Here is an 18316-nt window from a genome sequence, read left to right as displayed (position 1 = left end):
ATCTTAATTTACCCCATAGTAACTTCATTCTAAAATATTCTCTTATTTCGTGATCCAATCCCACTTTCAGTTTAATTAATCACTTTGTAAAAATAATGCGCCATCAGTACTACGTATCAAATGAAAGTGATATGTTTGCCCTTATCAGAGGTCAAAACATTATTCCCTCGGCGCATGGCTGGAAATCCTATGTTATATAAGACTAGTGATCATTTGTTTTGTGCTTTTTTTTTACTTCTGCTTTTGTGCCGAGCTGCGCCTGCTTGTAAAAAATTGCTTTCCCGAGATGGATATTAACGAGAATTAAAAATAAAACGTCTCGTCTATGTCTTCAAACCTGCACGCTGCTTCAATCAAAATAATGTTCTATAAGGACATCCCGATAGATGAGACCGTAACTATCATACCGTTCACAGGTTCAAGGTATTTTGAGGTATTGCTGGAATGCATTTTCCTGCCATTGTATTATTTACCAGATGTTGCTCTTTCAGACTATTATTTGTTTTGTTACATGCTGAATACTTTTTTGATGAGAGGTTGAATTCTCATTCAGTTTTTAAATATTGGTATCAGTACTGGATATAAGCAACCAAGCTTTTCCTTGGAGGAATTCTTTTGATGCCTGAAAGAAAGACGATTGCTGTAGTTTCTGAAGAAAAATATTTTGATTAAATCGATCTTTAGATTTTTATAACAAATAAATGTCTTTTGAGTTTAAAAAAAGGATGTAGGAATATTTATATTATATTTACCCAATAGATCTAAATAACATATCTCATATGTTATTTAATTTCTGTTCTTAACTTACACGAATTTTTTTGAAAAAAAATTAATACTTCATGTTAATTACTGAATTTATTTCAGGTCGTTAATTGCCTTCTGCGATGGTATGCCGGTAAGGATCAGCCCATTCATGCCATTCCTGCAGCTCTTCTAGGAGGATTATGTATGAAATTCTTTCCGAGTTCAACAATTTCTTTCTACTTATTGTGGAAGCTATTAGAGGTAGGTATACTCCAGGAAAAACAAGCAAAAAAAGTAACTTTTTTTGTTAGACATCACAGTATTTTTGATAATTGAAGGATTCTCTCTCGAACCAGATGTTTTTGGGTATTTGACATTTTTTGTCCTTGGTTTTATATTAATTGATTCGAACCGAACCAGTATATAATTAAGATATTTACTGTTGGCAGTCTAAAATGCAAATAAAGTATTGTTTTCAATGCCAACCACAGAGACAAATTACCTCTTTTCCTTGATCCTTTTTGGATCGGTATATGAAATATACCTGCAACCATTTTTGCATAGTATTTTTAATAGACTTTATTTTTAAATCAAGAATGACACAAAATTTTAGAAAATCTATGCAATTATCTTGACATAATACTATTAATATAATCCATGATACTAGATCAAAGGATAACGTAAAATTTTATGAAATTTGATATATCATTTTCATATCATTTTCAATCAAGATGCTATGCTGTCAAGAAATTTAGCGGTATCTGTAAGAAAATATTAATAAATGGCGATCTATATTACTTTATTATACCAAAGATATCCTAGATATTGTACAGTATCCAGAATATTGTGTAGCATCGTAAATATATATCGCAATTATATCATGCTGGAAGCGCTCCGAAGTGAGGGAATTTATATCACAGTATTTAGAAAAATGCTCGAAGGAAATAAAAGAAGAAAAATACAAAAAATAAGTATTTTTAAAATATATGTATTATAAATTGTTTAGTTTATTTCATCTGATTAGATTAATAAAATTAATAGTTTCAGTGTTTTTGGTAATTTTTGTCGCTTATTGATAACATGTTGCCTGAGATCCGAGTGGCGGATATATTAAATTCCTTTTCTTTTGTAAATAAATTTACTTTTAACAAAATAGTATTTACACAAAATAGTATTGCGCTTGGAGTAATACTTTTATAATATTTGACCTTTCAACAGCTATATTTTAATTAAGATTATCATGCATATCCAATGCATCATAATTGCAGCATTTCCAAAAATATAAATTTTTATTTTCTCGGTTACGTAATACGGAAAAAGTGTTGCAATTTTCAAAAATTTAGAATTTCCACATTTCAAAATTTTGAAGAATTTCCACATTTAAGATCTAACCTGAGTTGGAAGAAAATATTTTTGGAAAATGTCTGCCTGTCTATGACTAAGATGATTTAAAGACGCTTCGAGCTAAGCGGATGAAATTGCACCAAATTTTACAAATTATAATATTTTACACCAAATTTATACATTTTTATCAAAATTCGTTCAGAGGAAATCTGTTTCTCCGATTGTTCAAATATAATTTTACACGAAAACTACGAAAAGAAGAAATCTAGACAGAGAGCATTAACATCTTTAGTGAAACACCAATGAAAATTTGAACCAAATTGAACAAGCTGTTAACCGTTTATCGGTCTGTGGTTTCAGAAACATGTAACATAACTCAAAAACACAGTAACTTAAATATATCAAATTTGAAATTACAAGTGTAGTGTTATGTCAAATTTTTGTTTTAATCGGTTGTGAAGAACATGATTGAAACACAGATTCAATTTTAGGATATTATTAACAGCATGTCAGGGATTAATCTCCAAAGAAATTCGCCAAGGTTCACACGATAGATTCAGTAAAACAAATATCACGCCAATGGTTTATATTTTGTAACTATCACAGACCAGTTATGGCGTTTCCTAGGATAAAACCTCTATTAGAAAGTATGGGACAAAGTTGTGGGAAGACATTTCACATTGGCTTTCTTATTCATGCCGTCTGTCTGTATTAAGTCAAAAGCATCGAAGCACTTGTTTGCGATAATGGGACTACACATTTTATTTTGGAGAATGTCTTAAGGACTGTCATTTTTTTCAGTTCGGATATTTATCAGGAATAGAAGCAGGCATTCTACCTCATGTCATGGGATTCCAGCCTCTGCTTCTGTCTGCATCCACAGCCTTGTTAATTCACTCTGTAAGTTATTTTCAGTGATCAATTATTAGTTGCTCATCTTCATTTCAAAAAAAATAATTAAATATTAACTTATTAAAAATGCTGAAATTTTTTACGAGTAACATCAATAAGTTCAAAGCATGTTATGATAAAAAAATATTTACATACCGTTTTGAGATTTTAAAAATTAGATTTCATTGACGTGATTTTATTTTCATGTAATTTTTTTTATAAAATTTCCAAATTTATTTTCAAGCATAATTGTAAATCAATACATTTTATGCTGCATTGAAATTGAAACGATTATTTTATTTTGTCGAATTTTTCACTCAGATTTTTTTTCTATTGCTAAAATTATAATAATTTTTTTAATATATTTTTTTATTTTTTTTGTAATTTTTAATTTTTAACTCAAACAGAAATGTAAATCTTTTTTAATCTGTCTGCATTTCTGAGCTACTGCTTCTTCTTGTAATATATTTGGTTGTGAAATTGTATTGGATATCAAATTGAGTGTTCTTAAAATTGTAATGTAGAGTATAATGAAATGGCTAATGTATACAAGACAGGTGAAGCGAAATATAAGACTAAAATATAAAGTATTACTTATATTTTGAACTAGAGACTGGAATTTAATTTCTTTTTGTCACTGCATACATTTGGTAAATGCGCGGTCACTTATTAAATAATCATTTTTCCAGTTTCAATTACACCATTCTAAATTAAATTATTATATACATTTACTAACATTAAATTAATTAAAATTTGTAATAGTCTTTAATGGATAATAATAACTATCATAAATGAATGCTTTTTTAGGAAAAACCAAATGAAAAATACTTATTCACTTAACTTAAAAAATAATGATAGTTAATTCAACTTTATATTACATGCTAGATTTTATTATTATTATTCTGATTATAAAAGGGGTAAAATAAAAAAATGATAAATATTTGTTTATATTAATTTAGTATATTTCACATACTTTTATTTAATTTGACTAGTTTCATGCTTGTGAAGAGGGATGGGTTTTTTTTTTATGTGTTTGAGTGAATTTTTCATGTGTTTCATGTGAATTATATATATATAATTCCATTAAAGGAGCGCCACCTTTATATATATATATATATATATATATATATATATATATATATATATATATATATATAATTAGAATTTCTCCATTACTTTAATTGTTTACAATAAATGCCTTGTTTCCATTTTCCGAAAATAACCTAAACTCCTATCACAGAATAATATTCTATAAATTTTATATAATTGGAATACCAATCACTTGATTCAGTTCTTATCTATTGTAAATTATTTTCAAACAATGGCTTGCTTTCGCTTTTCGAAAATAGCCGTAACTTGGTAATTAGACAGTTGGCCATTTGAACAAGATTTTTAAAATATTTTTTTTTATTGTAAATAAATGTTTTATTCTTCATTTTTTTTCTTCTTAAGATCATTTTTTAGGAGTCATATTAGTTAAATTCATTCAGAAATATGTGCAAATTGAAACAATACTTAAAAATGAATTATCATACGATTCTGAAAATTTAAGTTTTTTTCCCTCATATAACTTACTTGATATAACTTAATTATTTATATTTAAAGCATGTGGTTATCAATCTTTTTTTGCTTATTATATATTTTATTTTCAAGTTTTTCCACGAAATGACAATATTTATATTTTTTGCAGTCAGCCCTTGAACCTCACAATCTGAAGCCATCTTATTTGAGATTCCTACAGCAGATTACGAATAATAAGTAGTGTTTCCATTTGAAATTTCTAACTCTTTATTACAATTTTTTAGTATCTTTTAAACATTTTCTTTAAAATTGTAAGTTAGCCTATTATGGGATCCCTTATAGTATTGAAATATGCAATGAGAAACTAAAATATTATGGTTATTTCGGTGCTCAAATCTTTCTTTAATAATCTTAATGCAAATCTTTCCTACAGATCTTAAAATATTTATATTGGCAAACCAGAAGGAAGAGAATATATTTTTCGTCTGAAGTTAAATTTCATTCATTACATTACTTGAGTGCCCACATATTTCTATATGATTTTAAAGTAGTATAAATCAGAAATATTTCAAAGTCCTCAATTTTGTGAATGCTGTTACTTATGGAGCCTCATTTCCAGAGACTCACTAAGATGCCGCTATTGACTTGTTTATACATGAAGAAACTGCATGATCCCCGCTATTGAGAAAATGATTCAATTTGATCAGACAAAAATGTGTCCCTTTTATTTTTAAATAGGGTGGTATCAAAATTTACACATTGATCGGAAAATGTCTACTTTTACAGTATATTTCACGTATCGCTCTGAAAGGAATCAGTGTAATTAAGCTGTAGGTCAGCCATAGTATCTGTAATTATAGTAGACAGCATCATCAAAGCTGTAGGCTATCTGTATGTTCAGAGTAGACCACTTATGTCAGTGCAAAATGTTTTTGTCTCAAATAGTGACAGTACGCCCCAGCAAGAAAAGGCCAATATTGTATCTACGTGATTTCAGCAACATGATTAAGGATAACACTTAATGTCCTGGCTGTCATTTCTCGAAACTTCATTCAATATAGCATTCGTGGAATGTCATAAGATATCCATTCTGAACTAATGATTCCACATAATTGATTGGACTAACATTTTGGCATCTGGACATTGAAGTAGCTTATATGCAAATATATGCCAGAAACTGGCATGTAGAAGTTCATCGAAGTGTATGTTTATAAGGAGTAAAGTTGTCAGAAGGCAATAAAAGTTGTTATATAAGGTCAAAATATTTTAGATGTAGATAGTAGTTAGCTTTCATGTTGATCATTGCAGTTCATTATGGCAGTTTCTTTTCTTTCATAATACACGATTTTATTAGATTTCTGTAATATTTTATATTATCTACATATATTTGATTTTACATATCTTGTTAGGTCAATTGATGTGTAAGTCATTGATTTAAATAAGCGAAATGTTCGTACAAGTCTAATAAAATACTAAGATATGATTTTTCTTCTTTTGTTTTAGAGTATCGCAAGTGAACGTCGGCATTCTGGATATTTTTGGAACACATGCTTCGAAGATAAGACCAAATTTCTGGCCGAAACTGGATCATCGCTACACAAGCGAACAATATAAAGATAGCGCACTTCTATGGTTGATTCCTTGATAGAGTTTCTTCTGATAGGTGTGATATTACTAACACTTGAAAAATTACTTGAAATTTCTTTTATCAGTATCTTATGTGCAGGCTATTTTGAATGATTCCAAAAGATGTAAAGCGATTAAAAAAAATAACTAAAAGGATCAATATAGGAATATATAAACAGAATTATGCGCAAATAGTAGCTATTTAATAAAAACAATGATAAACGAATGCATATAAAATCTACTAGAAAGGTTATATGAGTGGATTAAATTATTAAAATTTATTAAAACTGACGAAATTTGCAAAGATGCACATCTTGTGAATAATGCCGGATTCAGACTTCGGAGGCCTATCAAGAATTCTTGTTTCAAGAACATTTGCTAATTTGTGTTCATCAGAAGCTATGGAATCTCATCAGCAAAACATTTGAAATAACCCCAGACCCCAATTGAAAAAAATCAATTGAAAAATTAATAGAGAATAGCTATCAAAGGATAGATCATCCCCTGGAAATTGCAGGCTGTTCTGATATTCTTGTTCTTATTAGTTGAAATCTCATACAAACATACTGTTGATCAATCATATATATTAGCAGTTCCACAGACTAATCCAGATTGAAACCCGTATCTCAGCATTGCTGCCTATTTCTCTTCTAATTTAGACTATGTCTTTTCTTGGAATGATACCCTGAAAGCGCAATTACTTCTAGATCAAGCAATTACTTCTAGAAATGGCACTCTAGTTTATACATCCCTACATAAAATAATGTGGCTAGACTGATTTATTCTCCAAGATTTTACTGTACTCCTTCGATTCACTAAGTGTTTAGGAAACTCGCTTTAGTTTAGGAAATTTTTTCTCCCCCCCCCCTAAAGTGTTTGAGATTTGTGATTGAAAACTATTGTACAATTTTTACATATAAATATTATGAAAAAAATTAAATGCATGTCAATTTTCAAAATTTCAAAACTCGTTCAATTTTAGTTTCAAAACTGTGGATCGATTTTTGTTTAAAATTTCAAATTAGTAATTCATTAGAACCTTTATTGATATAAAATATAAAATAATTTTTTTTTACTTCATTTTAGCTATTTTTCTGTTATATTATATATCTATAAATGTAATGGACTAAAAATTGACTGTTACGTTTCTATTAAAACATATATATATATATATATATATATATATATATATATATATATAACAAACTTTGTTTCTTGCATTGATAATATTCTCACGCAGATTAAATTTTATCTTCGTTTTATATGATATATAACATCTAAAAATATGTTTAAAATATTCTTTAAAAATGGATGAAAAATAAAACAAAAAATGTATACAGCAAATTAATAGCTATCATTACAAAAAACAAAATTTCGAATTTTGAATTTAATATTCTCGGAAGCTATGCAAAAAATTACAAAACTTTTACTCAGTATTAAATTTTTTATTCTATCACTTTATAATCAAAATTCCAACTAAAATTTCAAAACCATTGCCCAAGGTATATTTTCTCGCTCTTAAATGTAAATACTTGCCATGTTTTGTAGCTTTAGGTCAAGTGCTGTAGTTTGTAGATCGCCAATCTACGTGCATTCATATTACAAGGAGAGATTCTATTTTTGACGAAGCCGCTTTAAAGTCATGCTTTTTAAAATGGATCAACGGACATTTTCATTTGGTTCCCATTTTTTTGCTACAGAATGATTGGCTGCTTTTTTTTACTTTTACTTTGTTTACACATTTTTTTGTCCTTAATTATTTTTTCATACCATCAGGCTCAAAATTTAAGTTTTCAGTTTTGAAATTTAATTAAACTTTATAGAAAGTTTATCAAGTATCAAATCTTTTAAAATACGACAGACATGAACTTGCATCATGAAATCAGCACCGATTCAAAATTATTTGAACAAAAAGTAAATAAACAGACACAACCAAATGATTTCCAAAATATATATTTATTACGCGTTTGGAGTCTCCAACGCTCACATTTCTTCAGACCTCATGAATATAGTAATTTAATTGCTGCTCTTAGTAATAGTTGATATTAAGATTTCTGTATCTATTATTTTCACAAGTAATAAAAGAAGCGATTGTTTACAGACCAAATAGCTTTTAGTGCTTTCTCTTACATTTTTATTTTGATATACCGGGTGTCCCATAAATTTGTAAATACTTTAAAAATTCATAAAAATTGAAGGACTGGGTATATTTGAATGCGGTTTGCGAAACTATTATTCTCATGAAGGGGGATTTTTTTTGATACAGAAAAAAGAAATAATTCAAAAATTTGTCAATAGAGGGCGCTGCATGCAAGCAAATCAGTGGAAATATGCAAATTAAAGTCTTATGACAGGCAGAGTGAGCAATTGACACATCATTTCTAAAGGTTTGCATAAGGTTTGTATTAAGAGGTTGACACTGGTGGATAAAGCACTATTGATAAAGTTGTTTTATGTCAGCAACGAATCGGCGGCTGAAGCCTTACGAAAGTTTAGGATTCAGAAAAGATTGAAGAAAGGTTCAGGTCCGATCACTCCTGCTGGACTTGCTTCCCTAGTACGCCGCTTCGAAGAAACTTTAAGTTTGTGTCATCGGCCACGCAGTGGTGCACCTCGTTTAACAACAGTCCGTACCCCCGATGTCTCTTCGCAAATGGACACGCTAAGGGAACAGTCTACAAATGCAGTCAGTAGCGCACGAGAAGTGGCACGAATAACTGGTATACCAAAGACTTCGGTGTACCGTATCCTTCATGGTGTATTGCAATTGTACTCATACAAATTGCAATCACTACATCAGCTCTTACCAAATGATACAGCTAAGAGATTGTAATTCCCAAATTGGGCTTTGGCGAAAATTGAAGATGATCAGAGATGGCTGCTGAAAATATTGTGGCCAGATGAGGTTCATTTTGCTTTGCCTGGAGCAGTTAATACCCATAACTGTAGAATATGGGCGCATGAGAATCCACGTGTTTACACTGAGAAGCCCCTGCATTCACCACGGGTTACTGTTTCGTGTGGTTTCACTGCATCCATTATTGTAGGCCCATTTTTCTTTGAAAAGCCCTGTAAGAAAGCAGGATGGAAGACATGTTCAGTTAATGGAACAAGTTACTTGGAAATATTACAAAAGAAAGTGATACCGTCCTTATTGGAACACGATGTCCTTGACACAGTGACATTCATGCAAGACGGGGCACCTCCTCACATCGACACCGAAGTGAAGACATTTTTGAGAAGAACTTTCACTGAAGAACGGATAATCAGCCGTCACTTTACACATGAATGGCCCCCACGCTCACCAGATTTAACACCCCTTGATTTTTGGCTATGGGGTTACCTTAAGTCTCGGGTGTACCGCCATAGGCCAACTTCGTTAGTGCAGCTAGAGGAAGACATTCGCCACGAAATCTCATGCATTCATCCGGATATGCTGTATCATGCAGTTACCAGTGTTGTCTCCCGCTTCCAAACTGTTATTTGTAGTGATGACGGGCACATAGAACAAGTACTGTAGTACTGGTGTGATACGCATGTAACCAATTGCTTGCATGCAAATAAAAGTATTTTTCCCGTAGAATTGTATATTTTGCTTGTGTTTAGCTCCTTCTATCGACAAATTTTTGAACTATTTCTTTTTTTTGTATGAAAAAAAATCCTCCTTCATGAGAATAACAGTTTCGCAAACCGCATTAAAATATACTCATTCCTTCAATTTTTATGAATTTTTAAAGTATTTACAAATTTATGGGACACTCGGTATATGTACACGAAAAGCGTTGTACTCGTCAAAGAATTCAAACTCGAAATTTTGACGGATGTACAATTTTTTAACCTAACTGAAAACACATTTTCGGAAAATAATTTTCCCTCTGTTTGTCTATCTGTCTGTGACAAAGATAATACAAAAACACCTTGAGACAGATAGATCAAAATTAGTATATGATTTTTACACCAAATTTGTAGATTTTTTTTTCCTTCAAAATTTTAGTAAAATTCAACCAGAGGAAGTCTGTCTGTCCGACTGTCAGATTATAACTACTAAACGTAGAAAGCTATATGGATAAAATGTGGTACATAGATTTTAACATCTATAATTTAGATACTTATCCAATTTTGAACCCAATCCAACAACGGATTCATTCTGTACTTTTAGAAGTATGCAAACGCAATGACTAAACAATCCAGTGAAATAAATATATCATATTAGATATGGGATTTTGTGACTACAATAGTAGTTTTATGTTATTTCAATCTATTTGGAAAAAACATGTCTAAATTACAAATTCACTTTTATTAGAGAATATGGGAGAAAGTCTTGAGAAAACCGCTCCATGGTTAATTTCCTAAAAGAAATTTTCCTAATTTCTATGGTTAATTTCCTAAAAGAAATTTTCCTAATTTCTATGGTTAATTTCCTAAAAGAAATTTTCCTAATTTCCATGGTTAATTTCCTAAAAGAAATTTTCTTAATTTCCATGGTTAATTTCCTAAAAGAAATTTTCCTAATTTCCATGGTTAATTTCCTAAAATAAAAATTGTCTGAAGATAGCCCAATGAATCTAAAAACTTAAATGTTTCTCCAAAATAATCTCTGTCTAATGTTTCTCCAATAGATGCTGCCAAATTCTAGCTTAGGAACTTCAATTAGTTTTTACGCTTTTTAGTTTATATATGGGCTATATTTGAAACTAGGAACAACATTCATCTGGAAACTTTAGATAAGTAATTAATTTCAGTTGAGAGTCTTAAAACTTCTAAGCCTTAGAATATATAAATTATCCGGTATAAAATTTATATATACTTCACTTTTTATTATCCAAAATATAAAACAGATACACTTAAATGTCAACTCGGATGCAAAGCCTAACTTGTAAAAAAAATTTAAACTCAATTGATCTTTTTCTTATTTTATATTTCTGAAATCTTCAGAATGCTTTATCAGCTGTTGTGTACGAACCAGTACATATGAATAGGAAAAGACTGCTTTGGAGTTACGTATCCAAAACATATAATACCGGTTCCATCGCTTAGATAGTTAAAACATAAAAATTGCGTTGCAAGGAAGGATTTATAAACTCTTTAAGCTCGGATGTCTCCTTATAAGCACCATTCAAGACAGTATATCAGTTTTATGTTTAATTTATTTATTCATTCATTTTGATTGTTTAAAATATCTATAGAATGATAAGAAGTTGTAGATAAATTTTTCAGGGAGATTCAACTTAAAACTATCATGTGTGTGTGTTTGTGTGTGTAATGATATTTTTAAATCTAATTTAAATCATTTAAATCTTGTTTCCTAATATTTATATTTTAGACTATCCCATGTTAACTTCATTCTAAAAAATTCGCTAATTCCCTGATCCAATTCCCATACTTTTTTATTTAATTATTCGTGACACGCGCTCAACAAAACTGCTGATCTCAGCATTTTCCAGCGCTCCGAGAAATAAAAATTCATAATGCTTATAATGTTTTTTTAAAGATACCTGAGACTGCCTTTCCTAAGACACTCGTGTCAAAGAAATCCATATCAAAATATCATAGTAAAATCACTGAAAGGAAAAATGTCTTCCCCTTTTGCTCTTATACCGCTATGTAGACTAATGTATCTGCTACCCCTTTTTCTCTATACATAACATGACTCCCGTCGTGAAATAAATCGCTGAACTTTTCTTATTTTCGGCCACGCATCTACTAAAACATGTTTATATGTATTTAGTTTTCAGAGCAAGAAACAAGTTCGTGTTTTAACCGAATAATTATGCATCGCATTACCTTTCCGAAGGAAAAAGTTAAAAATTAATACTGAAAATTTATCCGTAAAAATATTAAGATGGGGATGTTTGTACTTAACAATCCATCAGACGAATAAAGATAACGAAACAATAAGAAATTTGATAATCTGTTATATGTTGAAATCTACATTTTTCCTGCTTTGTAGGAAAAATAGTACATATTTCTTCTCCTTTTCCTATATAGATAATATTATGTTTCAAATAATGAAGAAAAATTATAAAATTGTTGTATATCGTTAATGTATTAAGTGTTATATATTTAAAGAAAAGATCAGAAACTTTAGGAAAAAAAAAGAAGAAAAATTTGAATCTTTAGCGCGAAACCTTGCAGCAGCATTATTTTTATATTTGATTCGTCTGTCTTCACTTATTAATTATACAGAACTGCAACATTTGAGGTAAGTTCAAACCTGGCACTTTTATTTGTGCTTCAACAAGAAGTGAAATAACTTATACAGTTGTATCAGCATAATTATGAAAAAAATGTTTTTTTTTAAAAAATGAAGGTGATTTATACTTTTTTATCCTATATATCATACATAATAATGTTTTAGGCTTAATTCTCCTTTATTACTTTCACTTTTAAAATTTGCTTTTGGTTACAAATCAGTGTTAACGTAAGCATAAATATTATTTCTAATATCGCAAAAATATTGTTTCTAATATATCTTAAGCTTTGTTTCTAATATCATTGCAACGAGTTTGTATAAACAATCCAGTAACCAAAACAATAGAATATGCTGTATATATATAAATATTTTTCAAAATCTCTCTAGAGAAAAAAATTGCAAGGAAATAAATTAGTATGACTGAGAAGTTATTTTGTAAAATTTTCAAATTCATCTAAAAACGACTTTTGATTTAAAAAAAATTAAGAAGTTCTTAATTAAACACATAAAAGTGTTTCTTAATTGCTATTCAAAAATGTAATTAAAACTTAAAAAAAACATTTATTTTGAGCACCTTCTACTCAAGAAGTAACTACATTACAATGTTGATAGCTCTATATCCAACGATTTGTCTTACAGAGCGTTTTAGTAAGTTTTCATCATGTTTGTTGTAATTTAAGCAGAGTATGGCTACTTATATATATTACTAGCACACTTCATCACAAATGAAATCAATTAACTGCTTGCACTTGGATGTCTTCTATCAGACACATTCGAGACTGTCAATTATTTTGACATTTTATTAATTTATATTTTAAATTTGTATTGTTAAATTACTTACAGATTAGTAATAAGATCTACATTAATTTTTCAGAGAAATTCAACTTAAAACAATTATATATATATATATATATATATATATATATATATATATATATATATATATATATATATATATATAGGAGCTATAAACAAGTCTTTGTATTAAGCAAACAATTATGAATAGAATTATTTTTTCGAGTATAAAGGGTTAATCGTGTGCACAACATTATATCTCTACACGGGTAATCTATTGCAGCTTAAAAAAGTGGGTATAGTCTCCTCGAAACTTTCTCACATACTGTCTAATAAAGATGTTATACCCCTCACGTATAAAACTGAATTTTGGGCAACAATTATGACGAAAAAATCTTTTAACGTGTGATCGTGTGATCTTCATCAATTTCTAGCAGTTAATAAGTACTGTATATATATATTTGGTTTAATTAATTCCTCTGCAAAACTAATTCGCCTTCAGTATTACGTATCAAATGAAAGTGATACTTCCATTGCCCTTTTGAAGGTCAACACATGTATTGAATTGACACGTGGCAGGAAATCCTATGTTATGTTAGACAAGTGATCATTTGTTTCGTCCCTTTTTCCCTCCTTTACTTCTGTTTTTGTTCCACGCTGCGCCTTCTTGTAAAAAATTATGCGTGTCTCCCGAAAGAGAATAAAACGAAAATTAAAAATACAAAGTTTCTTCATTGCTTGTCAAACCTGCTTTCTACTTCAACCAAAATAATGTTACATATATACATATTGGATATGTTTTTAAAAATCGATGACTTAAAACTGCACTTGTAGTCACTAGATGGTATATAAAATTTCATTTATTTAACTCACTGCGTTTTTAAATTATTGCATTGAAATTTGTGAAAAATTGCAGAAGTACAAACAAGAAATCTCTTGAGATATGAGGTTAAAAAATTGATACATATCTTCACTTTAGACGTTAAATCGCTGTGCCAAATTTTATCCATCTAGCTCTTTTCATTTTGCAGTAATCAAGTCAATTTGTGTTTAGATAGCTATACAGACAACTTTCTCTGAATGTGTTTCGCTCAGAATTTTATATAAATCTGCAAAACTGGTGATGAACCCATATATCAAACTGCATCCATCTAGCTTATTTTTTTTAAAACCTACATAAATCTACAGCTACATTTTTTTAAAAACCTTATTTTTTACATATAGGCACAATTAGAATAAAGTGGATTTTTTTACTCAGGAAGATCTAAAAAATGAAAATTCATCAAAATCTGGAATTTGGCGTTTACAATACTTTACTCTATTATAAAATATTTCTCTTTTACTACGTCATACTCTACTATACTCTCTTTGTTTACGAGAAAATAAAACTGCACGACTACTATTTATCAAAGTTTTGATATGTGGTCCTGTTTAATTTAAGAATTAATCTATGACAAGAATGTAATTATGCAGGGAGTGAATGGAATAAAAATGGTTAGCCAAGGTCTTCAAAAGATCCAATGTTGAAAAATGCAATACAAATTTATTGGCTATTAGTAGAATGACGCAATAAATTGATGAATCGAAAGTATTTGCATTCTTATTTCACGTTAAATTATTAACTAATGCTTTACAATTTAATAATGGACGAGCTGATAGAACAGTTTTTTTTAAATAATTTCCTAATATTTTCGCTTTTAACTCTTCAGCTTCAGCCTCTTTCATTTCCGAATTTAAAACGCGTAGATTAAACGAAGCCCCTTGACAAATTCCTTTGTTGCCAGAAGTATTACGTCACTTCCCAACAAACAAGACACACCACGTGTTTACGTCATTTCCCAACAGTCAAAGAACAACCACGTGTACGAATCATCTACGGCTTATCCGAATTTAATTCTGCCTCTTCTTTTGTTTTTATTACTTCTAATTCTAACAGCAATCATCCATATCATGATGTCAAGATTTTTATCGATCAAATGTTTCGCAATTCAAACTTTCCTCTTCTTTTGAATCACTGCATCTTATGCGAACAAAACAGTCGCTAAAGATTTCATCTTGAGTCATTTAAATGTTTCGTTTTCTGTCTGAATAATCTTCGACTTACGTATTTCCGACAGAGGATGCCTTGATTGTCTGGTTACCAGTTTCAGACTCGAAATGATAGCACTCCATTTTCTCTGAAAATAAACATTGAATTGTTTATATTTTGCTTTAGAAATCATGGCTGTACTCAGTAAATTTACGGAAATATCTATCCCGTATAACTGTTACGAGACCGGGCACACCTGGCATCCTGATTGCAATGCGGCGGCGCTTATAACAGGGGCAGGTGTGTTTCGTGAAAGTCTGAAAATTTATTTTCCATTGTATGTGGTAAGTTTTTAAAAAGTTTGCATCTTTATATCGCTTATATTTTTCTTTCTTTCCTTCATTTCCTGTTGATAAGGGATTGAATAATTTTTCTAAGACCTTGAAATATACTCAATAATAATATTCATCATTTTCCTTTCGTTGTGTCTCTAGAGAAATTTTTGAAGGAATTATTTTTTTAAATTTTGCCAACATATTTTACGATCAAAATGTAGTTAAAATATATTTTGGATGTTATAAAGGTTGTTTTTTTTATTAGGTTTTTTTTTTAATTTTTATTTCAAGGGTATAAGCACTATGATGATGGTTTTCGGAATGCTTCTCATAATTTGAGAAATTGTAAAAAATCCATTACCCTATTGTGTAATGAGATGCAGAAAATGAAATAGAACAATTCGAAGCCCCAATAGTTTAGCGGTGAACTTGAATACGATTTTAAAAAGCCACTATATATATTTTCATAATTTATTATTCCTTTTATGTTTTGATATTGTTTTAAACTAGAATATTGTATATAAATTACGTAAAGTGTGATGAAAAAATAATTCAGATCGTTCTTACTTTGTTAGTTATGCCTTATATAAGTTATACCTTTTTATATATATTTATGTAATGTCACTCAATTAGAAAGAAATTTTCAAAATTTTAATTAGTTAAAAAAGAACTGAAATATTAAAGGTTTTTGTTCTTTTTCTGTAATTTCAAAACCTATAATGTCATAAAAAATAGACAAATATTTTTTTAACTGAGTTTTTTATTGAAATGGAATAATAACCCCGTATTTTTTTCCTTTAGCTTTAATAATATTCTTGAAAATGGAGTTTCAACTACTGATATAATATCTTCATAATACCCATTAATTGATTTTAATATTCATTAAGAAGAAAGATTAATTCTCCAATCCGCTTTCATATCATATTCTTCGATTGAAAAATTCGTTAATCTATATTTATAAAATATTATTTGCTTCAAATTTAACGTAAGTGTCTCGCATTGCATATAAAGCGAAATTTGTCTTGATTTGGTTTATGTTCATTCCGTTTTGAAATTTTAATAAAACTAGGAAAATATCAACTGTAATTCGAAATCGAAGTTAGTTTGGTTTTCTAAATGAACATATTACTTTCTAATTCCCTATTGTATTATAATATACAGTACACTCCCGATTATCCGCGGAATTGGGTGGCGCGGCCGCCGCGGATAACAAAAATCACGGATAATCCGAATAAAGCTAAAAACGGGTATAGCAAAAGAAAAAACAGTCATTCCAACTTTGAAAAATCGTTTTATGTACACTAAAAAGTAAAATAAACAGCAGGAAATGTTTAACTAACGCTTAATATTTTAGTATATCACTCAAAACTAACCTAAAATGCATTTTGTTAATGAAAACAGAAAAGTGCTTTGTATTTACGAGAGGCGTCAAGGATACACAGAAAAATGAATACATATGTACTGTTTTAATACTGTAATGTATTATGTAATTACAAAAGCATAACTGTAAAACTGCACCTTTTTGAAAAAATCAGTCAAAAAAAAAAAAAAAAAAACTTTATGCGACAGGCGCGGATAATCCGATCCGCGGATAATCGGGAGTCTACTGTATTAATATAGAATATTAGTATTGTTGTATAAAATTATACTTGACAAATGTAAATTATATGTTGGGTATTTTGCAGTCTAAAAAAATGTTTATGGACGAAAAAATTTTGTGACAACAATAAAATAAAGAAATCTCTGTGTAGTACATCCTTAAAAAACTAATGTGCATTCCTTGAATATTCTACATACAATATGTGCGATTTTTGTGCTTGACGTGAAAATAAACAAAAATGAATTTAGCATCTTTTTCTTTCGGTAGTTTGGATTCAAAATTTTATATATACCTACAATTTTAACGCCAAGAACTCAATTCCCATTACAAATTCCATTTACTCTGCCTATTGTGTTTTGGACTTTCCATCATCCTCATCTCTTTTATCCTTAAATGATTTCAAAACATTTCATAGTCAAAATAAATAAATATTGATTTGGCTTGGATTATTTATTCTTTCATAATTATATTTAATTCTATTGGAAATTTAAATTTGGATTCATCGGATACTGTTAGAATAAGAACGCCATGCAAGTAGTGATTTTCATTACAATATACATCCAATGTAATGATACACCATCAGTTAATTTCTAAAAAGGTATTTTTTTTTTAAAAAACATAAAAAAAAAAATGTTTCATTTAGTTTGAATCAATCAACGCATTACTGAAAGAAATTTAAAAATCATACATTTTTAGAAATCTCAACAGTTTTTCTAGTTATATTTAGAAAATTTCTTTACCACAAAGACTTTAAACAGAAAACTTCCCCAGTTGTGCAATTCAAACGAACCGAGTTAAGCTACTTTGAAATTGAATATTATAGTCCTTTTCAAACCTTTCAAATGCTGCTTCGACCAAGATTCATCAATCAGTGCATGACGCTAGTTTTAAATGACCGTCGATTGCTCAAAAAAGGAGAAATAACATATATAAATAGCTTAATGAAGCATTCAAAATGCAAAAATCGCTTAACGCGAATAGAACTTACAGCTACTAGTTTTCACATAAGGGCATTTTATATATTAAAATCTTTCAAGTTAGATTTTTAATTAAAAAGTAACAAACAAATCGGTGTTTATTTTTTCTCTTTAACTCCGGATAATATTATTAAACAAATGTTAATTTGATTCAATTTAAAGCTTAATTTTTTTTTATTAATAACAACTTTAGTGTAATTGGGAATATTTCCAAATATTTTTGAACACATTTTCCAAGAATGCTTTCCACTACTTTCGTTA

The 18316-nt window shown here is 29.3% G+C and overlaps 2 protein-coding genes across 3 annotated transcripts in view; both read left to right on the top strand.

Annotated features, from left to right (window-relative positions):
- Window positions 1-7147, top strand: part of LOC129983784 (transmembrane protein 135-like) — a 28627-nt gene extending 21480 nt beyond the window's left edge. The window contains exons 10-13 of the mRNA XM_056093415.1: window positions 865-1005; window positions 2890-2988; window positions 4670-4737; window positions 6004-7147. Of these exons, the coding sequence (XP_055949390.1) occupies window positions 865-1005; window positions 2890-2988; window positions 4670-4737; window positions 6004-6145 (450 nt within the window). The 3' untranslated portion in view covers window positions 6146-7147. The remainder of the gene's footprint in view (window positions 1-864; window positions 1006-2889; window positions 2989-4669; window positions 4738-6003) is intronic.
- A 7678-nt stretch (window positions 7148-14825) lies between these two features.
- LOC129983783 (transmembrane protein 135-like) overlaps window positions 14826-18316 on the top strand; it is a 36090-nt gene continuing 32599 nt past the window's right edge. The window contains exon 1 of one of the 2 annotated variants that reach the window (XM_056093413.1): window positions 14826-15487. In XM_056093413.1, the coding sequence (XP_055949388.1) occupies window positions 15335-15487 (153 nt within the window). In that variant the 5' untranslated portion in view covers window positions 14826-15334. The remainder of the gene's footprint in view (window positions 15488-18316) is intronic. The other variant, XM_056093414.1, reaches the window with a different exon arrangement.

Source organism: Argiope bruennichi, chromosome 9 (assembly GCF_947563725.1).
Source record: "Argiope bruennichi chromosome 9, qqArgBrue1.1, whole genome shotgun sequence".
Classification (NCBI taxonomy): Eukaryota; Metazoa; Arthropoda; class Arachnida; order Araneae; family Araneidae; genus Argiope; species Argiope bruennichi.
The sequence above is the reverse complement of the archived record's forward strand: the minus strand, read 5'-3'. Positions and strand labels throughout refer to the sequence as shown.